The 19,690-nt window shown below is 48.4% G+C and overlaps 2 protein-coding genes across 3 annotated transcripts; one reads left to right on the forward strand and one right to left on the reverse strand.

Annotated features, from left to right (window-relative positions):
- The first annotated feature begins 64 nt into the window (after positions 1–64).
- On the forward strand, positions 65–6,374 carry LOC128338122 (transmembrane emp24 domain-containing protein 2-like). Of its 2 annotated transcripts, none has more exons than XM_053280095.1 (5): positions 65–1,357; positions 2,247–2,440; positions 3,117–3,306; positions 4,314–4,394; positions 4,480–6,374. In XM_053280095.1, the coding sequence occupies exons 2-5, from the start codon at positions 2,264–2,266 to the stop codon at positions 4,584–4,586; spliced, it is 555 nt and encodes a 184-aa protein (XP_053136070.1). In that variant the 5' UTR covers positions 65–1,357; positions 2,247–2,263; the 3' UTR covers positions 4,587–6,374. The 2 variants fall into 2 exon arrangements, with proteins under 2 accessions (XP_053136070.1, XP_053136069.1); XM_053280094.1 differs by having other exon boundaries at positions 2,250–2,440.
- DDX55 (DEAD-box helicase 55) lies at positions 3,717–19,197 on the reverse strand. The gene is made up of 14 exons (XM_053280092.1): positions 19,021–19,197; positions 17,671–17,721; positions 17,490–17,576; positions 16,735–16,826; positions 16,588–16,650; positions 15,383–15,532; positions 15,022–15,211; positions 13,777–13,859; positions 12,533–12,664; positions 11,682–11,774; positions 11,105–11,219; positions 10,171–10,339; positions 8,614–8,909; positions 3,717–7,095 (listed from the first exon to the last, which is right to left on the reverse strand). The coding sequence occupies exons 1-14, from the start codon at positions 19,126–19,128 to the stop codon at positions 6,928–6,930; spliced, it is 1,797 nt and encodes a 598-aa protein (XP_053136067.1). The 5' UTR covers positions 19,129–19,197; the 3' UTR covers positions 3,717–6,927.
- Between the last annotated feature and the right edge of the window lie 493 nt (positions 19,198–19,690).

The raw sequence follows: 19,690 nt of genomic DNA on the forward strand, positions 1-19,690 counted from the left end.
CCACTTCTTCGCCCCAAGTTGGGAAGAATCAGGACTGAGCCAAGGTGAAGCGTTATATTCATCTGCTTTGCAATCAAATAGTGCTGAACTGCCAAGACAGTGTGTGTAGAGCTCAGAAGGCCTAATATCCCAATGGAGGTTATGGATTTGTAATAAAATAAATTAAAACTCTCATATTCAGCCACACGTATTATCTGGACAAATAGTTATGGGAAACAGGATGCTGGCTGGAGACGCATAGGAAGGGGTTAGGGCACATTGCACGCTCTCTCTCTCTCTCTCTCTAAAGCATCACCAACAAAAGGGTACAATAAGGACAGTGTTCTATGAGGGACAAAAGGCCAGGGCTGCAGCTTCGTGGCAGAGCATCTGCTTTGAATGTAGAAGGTCCCAGGTTCGGTCCTCGGCATCTCGCAAGCAGGACTGAGAGACCCAGGTTCGAAACCTTGGAGAACTGCTGCCAGTCTGTGTTGATTAAAATACTGATTCAGATTGATTGACTCAGTAGAAGGGCAGCTTCCTGCATCAATCTGAGTTTATGCAGTGCAGAAGATGCCTGGTGCTCCATTGGCCTGCACGCATAGAGGCTGCTCTTCTGCCCCTAACATTTAGAGTCAGCACAAAACATAGGAACAGAGGCAGCTGCCATATACTGAGTCAGACCATTGGTCTATCTAGCTCAGTATTGTCTTCACAGACTGGCAGCGGCTTCTCCAAGGTTGTAGGCAGGAATCTCTCTCAGCCCTATTTCAGAGATGCCTCCAGGGAGGAAACTTGGAACCTTCTGCTCTTCCCAGAGCGGCTCCATCCCGAGGGGAATATCTCCATTCATATGCAACCAGGGCAGATCTTGCATAGCTAAAGGGACAAGTCATGCTGGTCTCCTCTTTCATTAGAAGCTGGGGGGGGAGGGGGAGAGAGAGAGTGTGTGTGTCAGACAGTTCCGTGGTCAAACCATTCTTGTAGTTAGGAGATTCCCTAATGAATCTGTTCCCTCCTACTTCCCCGGGGGTTACCAACCTCCAAGTGATTCTTGAAAGCCATCCTGGAGATTTTAAGGGTTTGATGTGAAGAATACGGGGAGTCAGGGGTGAGCATCTCCAGGGCAATCTTAATCTGAGGGCAACCGAGAACAAGGCCTGCTCCTTCTCCAGCGTGAGGCAGCCCTTCAGAGATTTGAAGACAGCTGTTGCCTCTCTCCTCCGGAAGGGGCGTGACTTGGGCTTGAACTGCCCCCTCCCCAAAGTCCATTAACTTTGTGTGTTAGCAGCTGATGCAGCTATTTCTCCTCCTCCTCCCTGTAAGGTTGCCAACCCTGAGTGGCCTGGGGTCTCCGGGAAACATCGGGAATCTCCAGGTAGGGTTGCCAACAAGCCGCTGCCCAAATATTGAGGCATGGCGTATACAGGAGTAATTGGAAGCCTGATTGCTGTGTGTGTTTTTAAAGTTTAAAGTCAAACAACAGCTTAAGTTACAACTTAGATTGCTTCCCCTCTGCTTATTGAGATAATCATGGCTAGCCAAACTGGGTGTGTGATGTGATTTTTGTTTTCTAGAAAGAGAAGCATTGCTAGCCCATGAAAAACAGGTTTCACACACAAGCATTATCTTAAGTATGTAGTACACAGCTCTGGGCTCCTTGAAGGAAGCGCGGGATATAAAATGTAAATAATAATAATACCGTCCCCAATATGGGACTGCTGGCAACCCCTAAACCTGCTGCCCACCAGAGTACTCTGGTAGGGAGGGAGGAAGGGAAAGGAGTTGGAGCTCATTAATTATTTCATGATTAGTGGAAATAACTGGTTTGATCTGAGCCATAGGTTCTTCCCATTAGCTGAAAATAAGGGACAAATGGCATCCCCTAAGGGACAGTTTAGGGCTGAAATAAGGGACATCCCAGATGAAAAGGGACTGTTGGTAACACTATCTCCAGGTGACGCTTGAAGGCATGCCTGGAGATGTGAAGGAGCTTGATCTTGTGAAAAAGAAATCCATGTGGGAACCATCTCTAGGAAAAGCTCCAGTGCAAAGCATTCAAGCCATGAAATGCTGGGTGACTCTTGGCCAGTCATGTACCTTTTAGCCTAACCTACCTCACAGGGTTCTTGTGAAGGTACACATAACCATGTACACCGCTTCGGGCTCCTTGGAGGAAGAGTGGGAGAGAAATGTAATAAATAAGTAGAAAGTGGGCAACTCTCTTTCTTTGTGCTTGCACCTCACCCTCCTTTCTTTCCCCCCAGCAGCAGACACCACTAGGATGTTGCTGGTGCAGGCAGTGCTGGTGGCCTTCTTCCTCTCAGCCCCAGCAGCCGGCAACTTGGTTGTCATTGACCAGGATGCGGAGGAGTGTTTCGCCAAGGAGGTCCTAAATGGCACGGAGATCAGGTTCCTCTTTGAGGTGCTTGAGGGTGGCTTCTACGACATCAGCGTGGAGGTGAGTCCAAGCCAGGAAGGGCAGCACAGAGGAAGCCGGGGTGGGCAGGAGCTGGGCAGGGAGCTGGAAGGCTATGGCTCAAGAGCTGGACAGCGCATGATGCTGGGGGAAGGCACAAGCTCCCCAAGGGAGGGGTTGATCCAGCAAAAGGCTGGTGGTGCCATCTGCAGGTGTGTTAGAGCCAACGAGAGCCCTGCGCCTCCTGGATGTGCAGGCCAGGCCTCCTCTAGAGCAGGGATTCTCGGCATTGGGTCCCCAGATGTGACTGGAATTCAACTCCCATAATCCCCAGCCCCAGTGGCCTTTGGTTGGGGATTATGGGAGTTGGAAGTCCAATCACATCTGGGGACTCAACGTTGAGAATCCCTGCTCTAGAGGAGGTGCCTCCTGGGCGGGCCTCTTCCTGCTATTGAGTAGATCCCTCGGGGGATGGAGTGTGACTGGCCCAGAGTCACCCAGCTAGCCACTACACCACACCCACTCTAGCCACTACACCACACTGGCTCTTTTTAGATTGCACTCAGGTTGAATCAGGAAAGCCCCGCTCTGAATGCACATGTGCACACACTGCCTTGATACTGCCGCCCAGAACAAAACTCATTCCGCACACAGATGAAAAGAATTAAGAGTGCCCACTGTTCAAGTGTCATGGCTTTCTTTCTCTCTTGCTTCCAAGATAACAGCACCTAATAACAGGAAGATCTACGAAGTGCAGCGACAGTCCGGTGGGGCGTACATCTTTGATGCTGAGATGAGTGGAACGTACCAGTTTTGCTTTAATAACAGGAAGGCCAGCGCAACTCAAAAAGTAGTGAACATCACACTGGACATAAGTGAACCTCCCAAGCAGGCAGCTATGGAGACAGGTGAGGAGAAATCTTTCTTAGCTCCCATTTTAAATATGTTTCTTCTTTAGAAAGAAGCTGCCCCCAACCCATTTGCATATGTGGAACCTTCTGAGCAATCTGACACCTTATCTTTTGACAAGCCACAAATGTACAACCAGTACCAGCAAAACAAAGCTGAGGTCTTGTGAGTTCTTTCAAAAAGGCCAGCTCTGCAGTCCATGTGAAAACTGTTTCCAAGGTCTTACATACCCTCCTAAAGGTCCCAACGAGACCAGACCTGAGATGATTAAAAAAATGGACTGAAAACATCTGCAGGATTTGGGATGCCCTTTTTGAAACTAAGATACTCTGCCCAGTTATACAGAGGCAGAAGATCACCCCAGCTTAACTCTAAAAAGTGGTTTGATGACCAGTTCAGACACTTTCAACCAATTCTGATAAATTTAATGTAGAATAATATCAAAGCCATCACTAATTTAAGTACAAAGCATAGAAAGCCACATGTAAGACTTACTACGGACTAAAACTGTAATGCTGCAATAGGCAGTACAGAATCCACTGTAAGACTAGAGCACATAGGAAACGACTGAGTCGGACCCTTGGTCCATCTAGCTCAGTCCTGTCTTCACGGACTGGCAGCGGCTTCTCCAAGGTTGCAGGCAGGAGTCCCTCTCCGCCCTATCTGGAGATGCCAGGAAGGGAATCCAAAATCTTGTGCATGCGAACAGGCAGATGCTCTTTCTAGAGCAGCTCCATCCCCTGAGGGGGAATATCTTACAGTGCTCAAACATGTAGTCTGTATATAAGGTTCTGTATGGAGCTTCCTAGCAGCACCTCAAGACCCCAGACAACCTGCTGACTGCACAGAGTTGACTAAGTGGCAGCGGACAAGGTTCTCTGGATCCCAGCCCTTCCTTTTCGGAAATCGCTCAGGACAAGAGTTAACAGTAAGAGCAGACCAATGAAGTGTCCTTTGTGTCTGTTACTTGCAAGTCTCATGGGGAACGCTGCAAATTGTATTTCAGAATGGAGCAACATGTCTTTGGCATCAGCTGGGGAAATTATGGCTGCTGTGTTGCGCTTGGAGATCGCTGTGAACACCACAAGTAAGTTCTTACACTTTGGCTTGGTTCCTAATGGACTCCTGGCCCACCTGGCCCTCACTCCTCCTCTCTTTTCCTTGATACGCAGTTAGACTTTTGCAGGACCGAGTCTCCAGATTAGAGAGAACTGTGGAAAAAATGAGAACAGCCAGGGGCGGCCTGACAACCTACCCATCTGAAGATGCGGAAGGCTAAGGTTCTGTTTTCCATGTAACGTTTTCCTTAAAAATGACTTGCAATGTAACTCCTTCTCTCTGAATAGGCTGTCATGTAGCCACTTTGAATTACTGCTGCATATGCATGCTTTTATGCTGATAGTATGTTGTGATGTAACAACACTGAAGAACTTGCCGTTGCATAGAGTTAATCAATTCCAGAAGAAATGGGTTCTGCTTAAGCAAGCTGCAAATACTGTGGCTGGAGTGAAGGGTAACAATAAGCCACTCTCTCCCACAGCCATCTACTTCCGGGGTTTTCAAACAAACCTAATCATGGAGGAGAGCTTGTTGTCGAGTGAAATATAGCCGTTTAATCAGTCCGGCAGCTCCAAGGCCATACAACCAAGCTAGCCTGTAAAATTCAGCATGCAAAAGACCCGAGAAACTTACTAAAACTATAACTCAGCGAAGGAGCTCCCTGAAAAGGTTACTTGACTGGTCGCCATCTTGCGCAGCCTCTTTCAAACGAACCTGTTGAACCTCTGCCATTGTGGCTGGGGATGATGGGTGCTGTAGTCCAACACCACCGGGGGATCCAGGTTTAAGAAGCCCTGCTGTGGGTTAGACACTTGACCTTGCCCATAAAGAAAGGCCGAGGCAAGAGGAAGCATCTGGGAAATAGGTCCCAAATTAGTTTCAGCCCAGAAGAGGCTGGGGTGGCGTTGAGTGGCTACAAACCTCAAGATGGGAAGGCGATCTCCATCCCTGTGTGACTTATACTACCAAATTAGGAGAGATGAGGAAAGAGGCTGGATCAACCCAGTTCCAAATACAAGCCCCAACAGCAGAGCCAAATGGCATTTGGCATTGACAAAATGCAGTTGTCAAGTTAGAAAGCCATTTTAGACAAGAACAATAGAGCTGGGCCGAGCACAGAGCAGCTGCGCCTCTAGTTGGGAACTGCCGCCCATGTTATCTTCTTCTCCCACCCCCTCGCTGTCTTCTAGTTCTCCCCCCACACCCACTGGCCGTTTGCCACCTGGCCAGGTGGCCCACCTTCTTCCTTCCTTTCCTCCCGCCAGCCAGCCAGCCAGCCATTCACCGATGCTTTCTCCCCCCACCACCCCTGCTTTTTTGCTAGCCGTCTTCTTCCCACCCACCTGCCTGCCAGCCGTCTTCTTCCCCACCCCCTGCCAGCTATCTTCTTCCCCGCGCCGCCGTTTTCTTTGGCCAGCCGGCCAGCCACCCCACTGCCATACCTGTCGCTATCCAGGCAACTGCTTGCGAACTTTCGGGAGAGCTGCTGTGCACGGGATTAGCCACGGGAATGCCTTAGAGAAATATAGATAGATGGATTACAGGAGACAAATTGCTTTTCTCTCCATGATCCATACTTCTAAGAGACACTAAAGTCTGGTGGTTGTTTTTTTTTAAAAGGATTATGATGGGCAGGATACTCATGGCAACAAAAATCACCATTGCACAAATCTAAAGAAAAATCATGATACCCTAGGTAAAGAACTTTAGCTTCAGCACTCGGGCATACAAGGTGAATGGCTGAAGGAGCAGCAACTGTATAGACAAGGGGAGGTAGAGAGAAAACGCTCAGGAAACCTTTGTAGACAGATGAAAGTTTTTGGGAAATGAATGGAGGGAGACCACAGCTCTTTCAGGATATGACTTTCTATTTTTGATTGAGGCTTAAATTCGAGGCGCATGACTGTATGTAAAGATGAAATCTATATTTGCTTTTTAAAAGTCATCTCTGAACTGTTTGATATATATATATATGTTATATGAAAATAAATATATATTTAGAAACCCACCATTTCATTGGCATTATTAAAAAGGGCCTGTGAGCCCCCCAGCAGCTGGGATGACGTGACCTTTGTTCCACTCTGGTTTCGGTTCCCTTGCCCAGCCCGAGAAGGCAACAGAACGGCAGCCACCCAAGGAGAAGTGGGCCCAGCGGGGGCTCATCTCTGGGAAGGAGACGGTGGGGCCACGAGGCATGAGGGCCTGTATCTTTCTATAGGGAAGGGCCCCAGGAAGTGCTGACCCCAGACGGTCCTGCCGATGAGTACAAAAGGGAGTTGCCTGCTGGGGTTACAGCAGGATGCTGGAGGCCCTTGGAAGATGGGAGGCGAGGAAAGGGCAGGCCAACTGCAAGACTGGTTACAGCCTCCCTCACCAGACCTGCTGAAGGACATCTGTTAGGAACCCGGTGACTGGGTGAGGTTGCCACTCGCCCCAGGTGAATGAAAACCTTCAAGTGTAGTCTTGTACTCTCTGGAAGGTGCTTGACCAGGGTCCCCGTGGCGCTGAGCTGAGCTGGCTTCCGGGGCCCAGCTCCCACGACAGGGCCTTCAGCCCCCTTCTCATCCTTCAGACTCCGAGCTCTCCACTCTTTCCGTGCAGACTTTCTTCCTCTGGCAGAGCAGCTGCTTCTCAAAATCGTCCTCGCTGATTTTGCCCTTCTTCAGCCTCTTCAAGAGCCGCGTGTCGTTCAGGAGTTCCTCCATATCCTCGTCTTCCACGTCGGAGCCCTGCAAGGTAAGCAGAGACAGGATGTGCAGGGAGAAACAGCCAGATGTGAAAGCAGCGTATCAACGGAAGATGGGGAGCTTCCTTGTAGGGCCGGACCACCGCTCCATCTGAGCTCAGTCTTGGTCTAGGCTGATTGGCAGTAGCACTCCAAGGTTTCAGGCAGGAGTTTCGCCCAGCCTGGCCTGGAGATGCTGCCGGGGCTTGAACCTGGGACCTCAGAGGCTCTTCCACTGAGCCACAGCCCCATCCCTCAACCGGAAGCTGCCTTAGACTGAGTCAGACTTCGAGGCCATTGGCCACTGAGTTCCATCTTGGCCCTTCTCCCAACAGTCAGTCACATTAACGTGCTGCTCTGGCCCCGAGTATGAGCAACAATTTGGATGGCTTTAAAAAGGGCTCAGACAAATGCACAGAACACAGGTCGATCAATGGCTACCAGTCTGGTGGCTACAGGCCACATCAAGCCTCAAAGGCACGATGCCTCTCAATCCCAGTTGCAGGGGAGCAAGAGCAGGAGGAGGGGAATGCCCTCACCTCTTTGCTGGGGGCTTCTCAGAGGCATCTGGTGGGCCACTGTTTGAAACAGGATGTTGGATGAGATGGGCCTTCTTGGGCCTGATCCGGCAGGGCTGTTCTTATACAGCAAGCGAGATTTGGGGCCAGGCTATGCTCGCTTCTCAAAACCAACGCTGGCCATACCCATGACCTACCATTCAGCCTCAGACCTCCTGTGCTGCAATAGAGGGACAACTGTGCTTATTTATCATATAGTAGGGGTGCACAGCTTCAGCTCTCCCGCAGACACTGGACTACAACTCCCATCATCCCAGTCTATTGGCCACTGGGACTGGGGAAGATGGCAGCTGTAGTCCCAAAGCAGCTAGAGGGCCAAAGTTGTGTAGCTCTGGTCTTACAGGGTTGTTGGGGAAGAGAACTAGTCTTGCAGGAGTGAGCATGAATTGTCCCCCTTTGCTAAGCAGGTCTGCCCTGGTTTGCATTTGAATGGGGGACTACACGTGAGCTCTATCTGCTGTAAGCTATTCCCCCTTGGGGCAGGCCTGCTCAGCTTCGGCCCTCCTGCAGATGTTGGCCTACAACTCCCATAATCCCTGGTGATTGGCCACTGTGGCTGGAGATTATGAGGGCTGTAGTCCAAAAACAGCTGGGGGGCTAAAGTTGAGCAGGCTTGCCTTAGGTGATGGGACCGACAACCCAGTGGTAGAGCATCCGCTGGCATGCAGCAGGCCCCAGGTTCACTCCTGGGCATCTACTCCAGGTAGGGCTGGGAGAGACCACTGCCTGAATCCCTGGAGAGCCACTGCCCGTCAGTGTAGGCAACACTGAGCTAGATGGACCAGTAGTCTGACTCAGTAGGAGGCAGCTTCCTATGTTCCAAAGGATCACAAGAAGATAAGACACGGAACGCGCTTTGAGCATGCACAAGTGCCATGCGGATGTTATTTATTAGGACTAAAAATCACTCAGTGGTAAAACCACAACCGAGATGGCCAGCTCACCTCCTCTCTTTTCCGCTTGGCTGTCACTTTCTTCTTCTTCTCCTTCTTGGCCTTCTGCTTGGACCAGGCCTTGTTCCTGATAAACGGCGGCCGCCCGCCCGGCTGCTCTTGCCTCGCCTTCCTTTGCTGCTCTAGAAAACGCTGCCTCTGCTTTTCTCGGTTCTTGTCCTTGAAGGCGATGGAGTCTGTGTCAATCTCGGTGGGCGTGAAGTCCGAGAAAGACTTCCCTTTCAATTCTGGCATCCTTGGCATCTTCAGCAAAGCGAAGCCTCGGGCCAGGCTGGCGAAGTCGAGGTCTGTTTGGGTGGGAAAGGCACACAGGAGTGAAGGCAGATGCCGTGACAAAGACTAATAGGCAACCTGGTTAAATCGACACCAAAGCATCGTGACACCTTAAGGAAGACCTATTTAGCTTCATGAACCTTGATGATGCCACAAGGCAAGGGGAGGCGATCCGGTCGTGCGGGAGCAAGCATGAGTTGCCCTCTTTGCTAAGCAGGGTCTGCTCTGGTTTGCATTTGGATGGGAGAATGCAGTCGAGTGCTGCACGATACGGATCCCATCATCCTCAGCGGACGACACCTGCCTGAAACCTTCGAGAGCTGCTGCCAGTCAGTGTAGACAATAATGAGCCAGATGGACCAAGAATCTGACTCGGCATATGGCAGCTTCTTATGTTTCTGAGGCTCCTCGTCACTTTTATGGCAACCAAATTACACAGTAAATCCTCTGCAGGCATTAAACAAGCTTCCATGAAAAGTAAAATTATTATTTCTAAAGCAACACCTGGTGCTTCATATAAACCAGAAAAAGACACACACCTTCCTCCCAGATTTATAATTTTAAAAAGGGAGACTCAGGGGAGAAGCGGAGTGGCAGCAACCAGTTTGAAGATGCAGGAGTGAAGAAGGGAGTTGGTAGAGACTGACACACACACAGCACAGTTTTGTTTGGGATACTGGCAGAAGCAGGTTGCACGCAGCTGCTGATCCTCTGGCCAACAGCTGGGGCTACACCAGAGCCCTCCAGCAGCTGTTGTACTACAACAGCCATCATCCCTATTGGCCACTGTGGCTGGGGATGATGGGAGTTGTAGTCCCACACAAAGACCGGAGGGCCAATGTTGTGCAGCTCTGGGCTAGCCTGATCTTCTGTTTGCTGGAGTGTCAACACCCAGCAGCCCTTGGCTAACTGAGCAAAGAGGCACCTTTTAAAAGTGGCAATTCTCTTGTATTTAGCAGGGGAAGAGCAACTGGCCCTCTCCATCCCCAGCACAGCATCCCTCCAGTGGCTGTTGCTGTTGTCTATCTTACGTTTCTTTTTTAGATTGTGAGCCCTCGGGGGACAGGGAGCCATTTTATTTATATCTATGTAAACAGCTTTGGGAACTTTGGTTGAAAAACAGTATACAAATATTTGTCATATTGTCGTATGTGGCTGGAGATTGGGACCCGGCCACCCTTCCCCCTCACCTCCACTGCAAGGGAAGGTGGCGGACATATTAAGCTGGTCAGCAGAAACAAACACAAACACACACACAGAGCAAGTGCTCAATACCTTTTATGCGGAAGATGAGGTTGCACTCGTGTTTGGCGTAGGCCTGCACGTGAGAGACAAACGCCTTCATCCCTTTCTCGTACATGGCTCTATCACCCAAAGACAAGGTCTTCAGCTTGGGCAGGACATCTGCCACAGTCCGCTGCGGCTTCATTTCCTGCATGGGACACTATTTAAATTTTAAAAAATAAGTCTAATTCCAGATTATTTGAAGCAAGACACAGAAAGTACTTCTCCTCGTTCAGCTGCTTGTTTAAAGGGCCCTATTTAATATTCAAAACTCTTCATTTTTAACGAGCAAGAGCCTCATTTTCCCACACTGCGTGTCATCTTTGCCCCAAATTTCCTCCCAAGGCATCTGTGCAGAAGGCAGAATGCCTGATGCTGCAGCTCCTCCCGTTCAAGAGTGCTACAGAGGTGGGAGGACCCACACTTGCCAATTTTCAATCCTAGACGGCGCTTATCTAGAGTCTATCTAGAGTCTCCACTCCAGGTAGAACCTAGTGAAAGGCACCTGGGGACATGTGTGTGTCCTGGACATGTGTGTGCCTGTTCCAGGACCACCAGCGTTCTGCACTCACGGCCAGTCTGGCATGCCAAGCTCTGTGGTTCAACAGTGCCAGAGTGGCTGCAGGGATGGCTTGCCTCAGTCAGCTGATCTCCAAGAGCCAATCCCCGTCTACCAAACCCTACAGAGCTCTGACTCGGGGCTTGCTCTTCAGTCTGAGCAACTCTGCCCAGCTCCTCCTCGCTGCCCTAGATCTCCCCCTGCTTGCTTTGAACGACATCCTGGTTTGCCTGCTCTGAAGTCTGAGCACTGACCATTCTGGATTATGCCTCCACCTCTGGCCTGCTTGGATGGACAACCAGCCGGCCAAGATCCTGGACCCTGGAAACTCTGTTTTACCCCCTCGAAAGTGAACAGTCCACTCACCTTTTGGTTAATGGCTAGAAAACTGACATAGGCTTCTTCCATAGGAAACAAGAACACCAGCGCACTGCCCAAGTGGCCAATGCGTGCTGTGCGGCCGCAGCGGTGTACAAAAGCACTGAAAAATGGACAAAGGGCAGGGGGAGAGAAGGTAACTTTAGCCAGAGGAGAAGCTTTTCAAGAACACACAATATTGGGAAACAAGAACACATTCTTCCCCCCAAGAAGTTGTGTTGAAGAGCTGGTCTTATGGTACCAAGCATGAATTGTCCCCCTTTGTGAAGCAGGGTCCACCCTGGTTTGCATTTGAATGGGAGACTACATGTGTGAGCACTGTAAGATATTCCCCTCAGGGGATGGGACTGCTCTGAGAAGGTTGTATGCAGAAGGTTCCAAGTTCCCTCCCACAATAGGGCTGGGAGAAACTCCTGCCTGCAACCTTGGAAAAGCCGCTGCCAGTCTGGGTAGACAATACTGAGCTAGATGGACCAAGGGTCTGACTCAGTAGAAGGCAGCTTCCTATGTTCCATTTTTCAGTAGATTGAAGGTTAGCTCCATTCTTGAAAGGAAGAGTGTGTACCTTGCGTTGCTTGGAGGGTCATACTGCAACACCCAGTTCACTTCTGGAATGTCTATGCCACGGGCCATCACGTCAGTGCACACTAGAATGCCACTAGGAAGCGGAGGAAAACAAACAAAACTTTTAAGGCAGAGTCGCTGAGATATTATACATTGGTGTTCTTCAGGTTTCCGTGGCACCAACTGTCTTTCAGCAGCTTAGGCTGATGTACCAGCGGAGGCCCCTCCTAGACAGGCTTCCTCTGGTTATCTATGCTTTTGTAAAATCCAGCTTAGATTACTGCAATGCATTATTTGTGGGGCAGCCCTTGACAACTGTTCAGAAACTTCAGCTGGTTTAGAACACAGCAGCCCGATTCTTAACTGAGCCATCACAGTTTCAGCATGGTAATAAGTATTGGGATTGTTTTTAATGAAAGGCGGTATATAAATTTAACCATAAAAACAAACAAACAAACAAAATGAATTTTTTAGATGAAAGGAAGCATTCCGATTTGTGACCCCGCCCCCCGCACTTTCCATCAGTACAGTCCAGCAGGTATTTTCTCAGTAGTGTAATTCGATTCTGAGATGTGGAATTCTGCAACTAACCACCCTAAAATCTCAGCAGTTTGTCTAGAAGCCTCATACAAGGTAGAATGGAGTGGTGTATATATGTTTTTCTGAACATTTCCAGCATTTGGCTAAATCAGCTCTTTATTTTATTTATTTATTTATTTTATATACTGCCTGACTCTAAAGGCTCTAGGCGGTTCACAAAAACAAAAACAAACTATTAAAACAATTTAAAATATTCAGAGATTACTAAAAACCTGGCTAAAAAAATGTGTCTCTTGCAAAAAGCTCTCTCACCTCGCAAGTTTCCGGAATTCTGTGAAGATCCTATTCCGTTTGTGTTTCATTTTCCCGTGGATGCACATTACTTTCACATTTTTAATCAAAGATTCCAAAGCCTTCCCATAATATTCCACACAGGCACAGGTGCTGAAGGTATAAGCAAATGTCACATCCAAAAAGGTCAACTTTGTGTGTCTTAATTTTATGTCGCCTAAAGGCCTCAAACCAAAGAACTATTTTGAAAAGGGCCCCTGACCTATATGATTTCCATCACCATCAAAGCATTTTTACGATGCCTTTCAAATGGCATCTGTTATCTCAGTCTGTTGGAGATGTGACTTCATAAGCATCATAAGACTCTTAACACCAATGACTCCTATTGACCACTAGGGGCATTAGGAGTAGAGGGCGAGAATGTTGGACTGTCCCTTTGATCTCTCTTATTTCTGTGTCTTTGCTCTAACTCTTCTGTGATTGGTAGACTGATATTATTAGGACACTCCCTTCTCTGTTCTTTTTTTCTTCCTTCCATCATGAGGGAGCTAGGACAGGGCACAGGCTTTCGATCCAAGTTTGTAACTTCTACAGAGAACTCTTTACTTGTTTTAGACTTTAAGCAGTCATTTCCATATCTCCTTCGTGAGCTGTTCTCATCAGACGGGGTTTCTCTGCTAAATTAGGGTTAACTCAAATTCTCCCCTAATGGGCCTTTTTGGTGGTTGCACCCCATTTATGGAATAGCCTCCTCAGTGAAATTTGCTTCATCACTTTGTACTTTTAGATGCCAGGTAGAGAGAGACCTTTTTGTTCACTCAGGCTTTGTAAATTTTAAATTTTGATCTGATTTAAACTGATACTTTTAAAATGTACATAAGAACAGCCCTGCTGGATCAGGCCTAAGGAGGTCCATCTAATCCAGCATCCTGTTTCACACAGTGGCCCATCAGATGTCTCTGGGGAGCCCACAGGCAAGAGCTGAGGGCATGCCCTCTCTCCTGCTATTGCTGTCTTTAATTGTTTGGTATTGTATTTTATATTTTCTCCCACCCCCACCTTTTTGGCCTGTTATGATTTAATGTGTTGTGCATTTTATCTCGTGTTTTAAAGAACAATTTATGGGGCAGCTAACAAATAAAGTTTATTTATTACTACTACTACTACTACTATTAATTAATTAATCATTAATCCTTACTACAGCCTGGGGGTTAGGACCTGACATGGCCGGAATCCAAAGCGAACAAGGGTCCACTCGGCATTACCTGAAAAAGACTAGATGTTTCTCTGGCTTGTGCTGACGAAGGAAGTGGACCAACTGGTTAAATTTCTCATCTGGTTTGCAGATCTTAAAAGAAACAGAAGATAATTAAAACAAAAATAGACCAGAAACTCATATTAAGCTGGGGCTTGCTGAAGTTAGCATTCTTGTGCTACAGAGGAGCGCATAAAACAGGAACAGCAAGCAGAACACTCAGCATTTAAAAGGTGTGTGTGTGTGTGTGTGAATTGTTTTGGAGGCTACAGGGATTGGATGAACAAGAAGCACAGCTGAGAGTGTAGCTCTTAAGACAGAGGCACACAGTTCACAGTTGGTAGCAAGCTGGAGGTTTCTTTTGCACATGGCAGCCACATCAGAGTCACAGCCAAGCTTTTCATCTATGTGGTTACAGTTCTTGGTTATCTTCTTCCTGTCCAAGCAGGCTCCCTGTCTCTTCGCTGAAGCCCTCTGTCGACAAATCCGTGGTTGGTCAGTCACTGGCTATTTGTCATGATGGCTCCATGGAACCTCCATGTTCAGAGGCAGTATACCTCACAACAGAAGCTGCTGCAGAGGGCAACACAGCAGGGGAGGGCTTCTGCCTGCCTGGCCTGATGCAGAAGGATTCTTATGGTTGCTCTTCACAAAATGGCCGCCCTTCTTTTTCGTCTCCAGTTTTTCCCCGCCAGGCTTGGAGCTTGCTACACTCCTCTTTCATCCCTACTCCACCCTCCTTCTCATCCTGGCCCCAAGACCTTCTGGCATATCTCCCCACTTCCCAGCTGACATCACTGATGACATCATTCGGGCACCCTCCAGCTGAGCCAAATGGATTCCACAGCAATACAGGCCCAGGGAGCAGAACATAAGAAGAATAATGTATCCTGCTGGATCTGACCCAAGTCCTAACTACTCCAGCATCCAGTTTCCCAAACTGGCCCACCAGGTGCCTCTACTCTAGGAAGCCCACAAGCCGGAGGCGAAGGCATGCCCCCTCTCCTGCTGTTGCTCCCCTGCAATGGAGGCAGCCCACAGTCATCGTCATCCAGACTAGGAGCTACGGACAGATCTGTCCTCCATGGATGTGTCTAAGCCATCAGAACGGACGAGGTGCTGTTAGGGGCTTTGGGGCTCCAGCATCAGAGGACGTCTTTGAGTTCCCAACTCCTTCACCATCCGACAGGGTTAAGGTTACATGGGGTCACTCAGCCAGCGAAAATCCTCACAGGAGAGGAGGAACCCTCCTCACCATGTAGTAGTTCTCCAGCCGCGTGGGTGTCTTCTGGGCATTGCTTGCAGCCATCCCCTTCTCCTTCACCGAGATGCGGACGGGGTTCCGGAGGCCTGCCCTCACCAGGTTCTCGACCTCTTGGGTCTGAGTTGCCGAGAAAAGGCCCGTCCGCCTCTGCTTGGGCAAGAAGTCCAGTATGGCATTTAAACTGCAAATGAAAACCATGAAGAGCATAAGAAGAGCTTTGTTGCGTCAGACTAAAGGCCCACCTAGCCCAGCATCCCCCTTCCCCGGATGCAAAAGGCCAATCACGTCCCAAGCCAGGCGATAATCAAGGTTCGAGAAGAGGGAAGAGCGGTTCTGCTCCCAGTGCGATTACCTTGCTTCAAAGCCCATATCCAGCAGCCGATCTGCTTCGTCTAAGACCAGAACATCAAGCGATTTCACAGAGCTGGCCAAATCCAGACCATCCGATTTCCTCCTGAACATGTCCTCCAAACGTCCTGGAGTAGCTACAAGGATATTTCCACTGTTGGGTACAGAAAAAAGCAGTTTAGAGCCAATTTGGAGAAGAACTCCTGACCTCAGACAAGGTAACAAGGAAGGCAAATAAACCCGTTTCCTCAGAACTGAGATTAATATAATCAAGACAGGCATCTTAGGAAAAGGGAGTCTTGGTTTGTTTGTTTTCAAATTTAAAACCTATTAAAACATTGCAACTGACAGCAAGCTCTCACTACAGACGTGATTGCCTTCTTTTCTTCCCTGCTGCCCTAAACTTCTTATTCTGTTGCTTTAAGAGAGCCAGGGATACAGTATAGAAGCTACATTTCTAGCTTCAGGGTTGGCTGAGTGTATGTATGTACACACAGTGTATCCCCCTTCTTGCTTTGACTTCCTGACTTTATCGTCTAGGAACACCATAGCATTTTAAATCTTTTTTTAGTATATTTTTATACTGCCCCAAACTCATGACTCTGGGCGGTTTACAACAAAAATAAAGCAAATTAAAACAGAAATCAGAACATTCTTTAAACATTAAATAACAGTTTAAAACCACAATTCTAGTTTAAAAGACTGGCTGAATAAATGCATCTTAAGAGTCTTTTTGAAAGCTGTCAGAGATGGGGAGGTTCTTATTTCAGCAGGGAGCTCACTCCAAAGCCTCAGGGCGGCAACAGAGAAGTCCTGTCTCTGAGTGGCCACCAGATGATCTGGTGGCACCTGCAAATTGATCTCTCTGAATGATCTCAATGGGTGGCAGAGCTCATAATGAAGAAGATATTCTATCCACATACTCTGGTCTGAATAACAGACCAGATCTACAACAACAATCTACAACTCCCATCATCCCCAGCAAAAGGCCATTAGCGCTGAGGATGATGGGAGTTGTAGTCAACAACATCTGGGAATCCCTGTTACAGGGAACACTGGTGAGCACTCAAATGGAATAATCCCAAATTCAAATAAATAGGAGTGATACTGACATCAACTAAACACAGGAAATTCAGACGACAAGAAGTTTCAGATAATCACACATTCACCTAACAGAAGTACTATGGCGCTGACCTGTAAATAACTCACCCTCGTTCTTTGAATCTTTCTATGTCTTCCACAGGATTCTTCCCACCAATTAAAAGGCACTGCCTGAAACAAGACACACGTTACTCAAAAAACCCCACTAATGCAAACCATCAGAGCCATCTTGCCTCCCAGTTAGAATCCACTTACCTAAACTGTGGAAAATACTTGGTGAAATGGGATATCACCTCATTTATTTGAACAGCAAGCTCTCTCGTAGGCGTGATGACTATTGCTCCAACCTGAGACATCCAAGGGGGTGGGGTGGGGTGGGGAGAGTGAAAGAGTCAAGTAGATGTTTACTTGATGCAGTTCACACATACATCTTTCTATCAGCCCGGTGCAGAAAATAGGAGTGGGATACATTGAAGGTTAGGAAGAGAGCAAAGAGACACCTTTTAAAGTGGTGATTCTCTTAGAGTTCGCAGGGGGAGAGCAACTGGCCCTATCCAACCCCAGCACAGCATCCCTCCAGTGGCTGTTGCTAGTATCTACCTTGTGTTTCTTAGACTGTGAACCTTTTGGGGACAAGGGACCATGTTTATGTATTATTCATTTTTATATGTAAACTGTTTTGAGAATTTTGGTTGAAGAGCGGTATATAAATCCGTAGTAGTAGAAGAAGTAGGTTCTTTGGCACCAGCATTTTGGTGTCTGGTCAACCAATCACTTTCAAACTGCTTTCTAGATCTTCACATGATTTATTTTTAAGCAAGGGGAGAGAAGAAAGATACTGGCTTACTAGAGATGTGAAGGCCTGGGAGGAAATGGAGAAAAACAGATCCCCCCTCCACTTTTTTCCAGGATAAAAACCACAGGGGTTTCCCCCACAGAAAATAAGAAACACCCCACTCTACTCAGTCCCGCCCCCCCCCCCCACAGGCCTTTATATCTCTATGTCTTACCTGCATTTTCTTGAGCTTTTCTTCCCGCCGGAGAAGAATTTCTATGATAGGAATGACAAAAGCTAACGTTTTGCCACTGCCAGTTACCTAGGGGAATGGAAACACAGACCCCAGAAATAGTTTAATGCTGGAAGCCACAGAAGGGCAAGATCATGGCTGGTTCATGCAGTGGAATACTCACAGCTTCAGCAGCCACATCCTTATTTGTCATGAACAAAGGAATTGTTGCAGACTGAAAAAGAGGCAGAAATTCACAGTTAGATGAATGGAGTAATGCTGGGCTATTACTTCCATTCCAAAGGAGACTCAGTGTAGGTGGGGTATACATGAATATAAGAATTCAAGAATATAAGAATATAAGAATTCAAGGTGCCCCCTTGAACCTGAAGCCAAGCCTGCCAAGACCACCCAGTTGATCTCCACCAAGAAGTCATCATCCCAAAGCCCATGATGATGTTTAATGTAGTAGACATTGGGCAGGGGCCTCAGAATGCAGCTTTTAAGACTTCTCCCATTTCCGCCCCCATCGCCCCACAAAGCAGCCAGCTGTCAGGCTCTAAATTTGCAAGCCTTCTGTGACATCAGAGCCACAGAGCCAATAGCAACTTTAGAGACTGTCCCACTGAAAGGCTCCTTGAAGGCCTCCCAAGATCATTATTTCATGACTCTATACTCAACTGCCACTATTTCCCAAACACTGCCCCTATTATATGCTTTGCATGCAGAAGGTCCCTGGTTCAATCCCCGGCATCTCCAGGTAAGGCTGGAGAAGTCCCATCCACAAGCCTGGAGTGTCACTGAAGACAATTCTGACCCAGTTATCCCATTTGTCTGATTATCTTCAAAAACAGAACACTTCAGAAGCAGAACTCGGCAGTCCTTCATGGGTAATTTGAGTCCCGCTGGTGCAAAGTTAAAATCTGTGTTTTGATTTTATGAACATATGCCTATGCTTTCGATGAAAGGCGGCCATGGTTTCCATCCAGGTCATTGTTATCCGACTGCCAGCAGCCCTTCTCCAGAGTTTCAGCCAGAGAAAGGTCTTTCCCAGCCCAACATGGAGAAGCCAGGGGCTGCATCTGGGGCCTCCCACAGGCAAAACAGAGCCTCTTCCATGGAGCGGTGGTCCCAAATCTTGTATTTTAAACCCAAGCATAGTTATTATTATTTTACATTTTATATCCCGCTCTTCCTCCAAGGAGCCCAGAGCAGTGTACTACATACTTAAGTTTCTCCTCACAACAACCCTGTGAAGTAGGTTAGGCTGAGAGAGAAGTGACTGGCCCAGAGTCACCCACCAAGGCTGAATAGGGATTTGAACTCGGGTCTCTCCAGTCCTAGTCCAGCACTCTCACCACTACACCTCGCTGGCTCTAGTTAATATCCTGGCCTGAGTCTCATTTAGAGGGGAGAGCAACCAGGGTCGATGCTGGGGCGAAGAAAATGCCCTTTTCTTAAGGGGGAGGCGGCTGGCCCCAATTCGGCTCTCTGTGCCGCCGCCTCCCCGCTTTCTCCAGTCCACACTTCCTACCTGGACAGGGGTCATGTGAGGGAAGCGCAGCTCCTGCAAGGCCCTCACGACGCCCGGGCTCAACGGGACGGGCAGAGACTCCCACGTCCCCTCCGTCACTGCCTCCATCGTCTCCAGGTGAGGCTGTGCAGTGGCCCCCTCGGAGGTCCCCCACGCGGAATGTGTCCGTCGCTTTAAGCGGCCGGTTGGGAAACGGAAGCTCCGAGACATTGGTTCCCCATCAGCGCCAAACGTTCCGAGTTCTCCACCTTGCCTGTCACTTTTCCTACCGCATCAGGGACGCTACTAATGTTAGCACGAATGCGGCTTTTCGCTCCTTCAAGCTCTCGCTCTCTCAAAAAACCAAGCCAAAAAAACAAACAAAAACCCACGCTGAAACAAATCCAGCAATACCGACTTAGTTATATTACAGGGCATAGAACCTCCATTTTAGTAGTAGTATACCTTAATGCCTGCTTGCTGGGGCACACAAAAGGCGAGAGCTACTGCCTGCATGCCCCGTTAGTCAGCTGCTCCCTGGAAACTTAGGACTTGCAGCCCACCTCACTGATTCAGTCTGCAAGCCTCTCTGTGGGTAGCCCCACCTATCGCAGCCACTCCCTAGCATATTTTGCAAGTCCTTTCTATTCAAGCTGGCTTCTGTGTACCAGGGATAAACAAGCAGAAAACC

This window comes from Hemicordylus capensis, chromosome 15 (assembly GCF_027244095.1).
Source record: "Hemicordylus capensis ecotype Gifberg chromosome 15, rHemCap1.1.pri, whole genome shotgun sequence".
NCBI lineage: Eukaryota > Metazoa > Chordata > Lepidosauria > Squamata > Cordylidae > Hemicordylus > Hemicordylus capensis.

Excerpts from the sequence above, each read along its gene's own strand:
- LOC128338122 (XM_053280095.1), top strand. The coding sequence starts at position 2,264 with ATGTTGCTGGTGCAGGCAGTGCTGGTGGCCTTCTTCCTCTCAGCCCCA. Across the intron at positions 2,441-3,116 it reads TCTACGACATCAGCGTGGAG|ATAACAGCACCTAATAACAG; the intron begins GTGAGTCCAAGC and ends CTTGCTTCCAAG. Across the intron at positions 4,395-4,479 it reads GATCGCTGTGAACACCACAA|TTAGACTTTTGCAGGACCGA; the intron begins GTAAGTTCTTAC and ends CTTGATACGCAG.
- DDX55 (XM_053280092.1), bottom strand. The coding sequence starts at position 19,128 with ATGGAGGCAGTGACGGAGGGGACGTGGGAGTCTCTGCCCGTCCCGTTG. Across the intron at positions 11,220-11,681 it reads GACCCTCCAAGCAACGCAAG|TGCTTTTGTACACCGCTGCG; the intron begins GTACACACTCTT and ends TCCATTTTTCAG. Across the intron at positions 7,096-8,613 it reads CCAAGCGGAAAAGAGAGGAG|GGCTCCGACGTGGAAGACGA; the intron begins GTGAGCTGGCCA and ends CTTACCTTGCAG.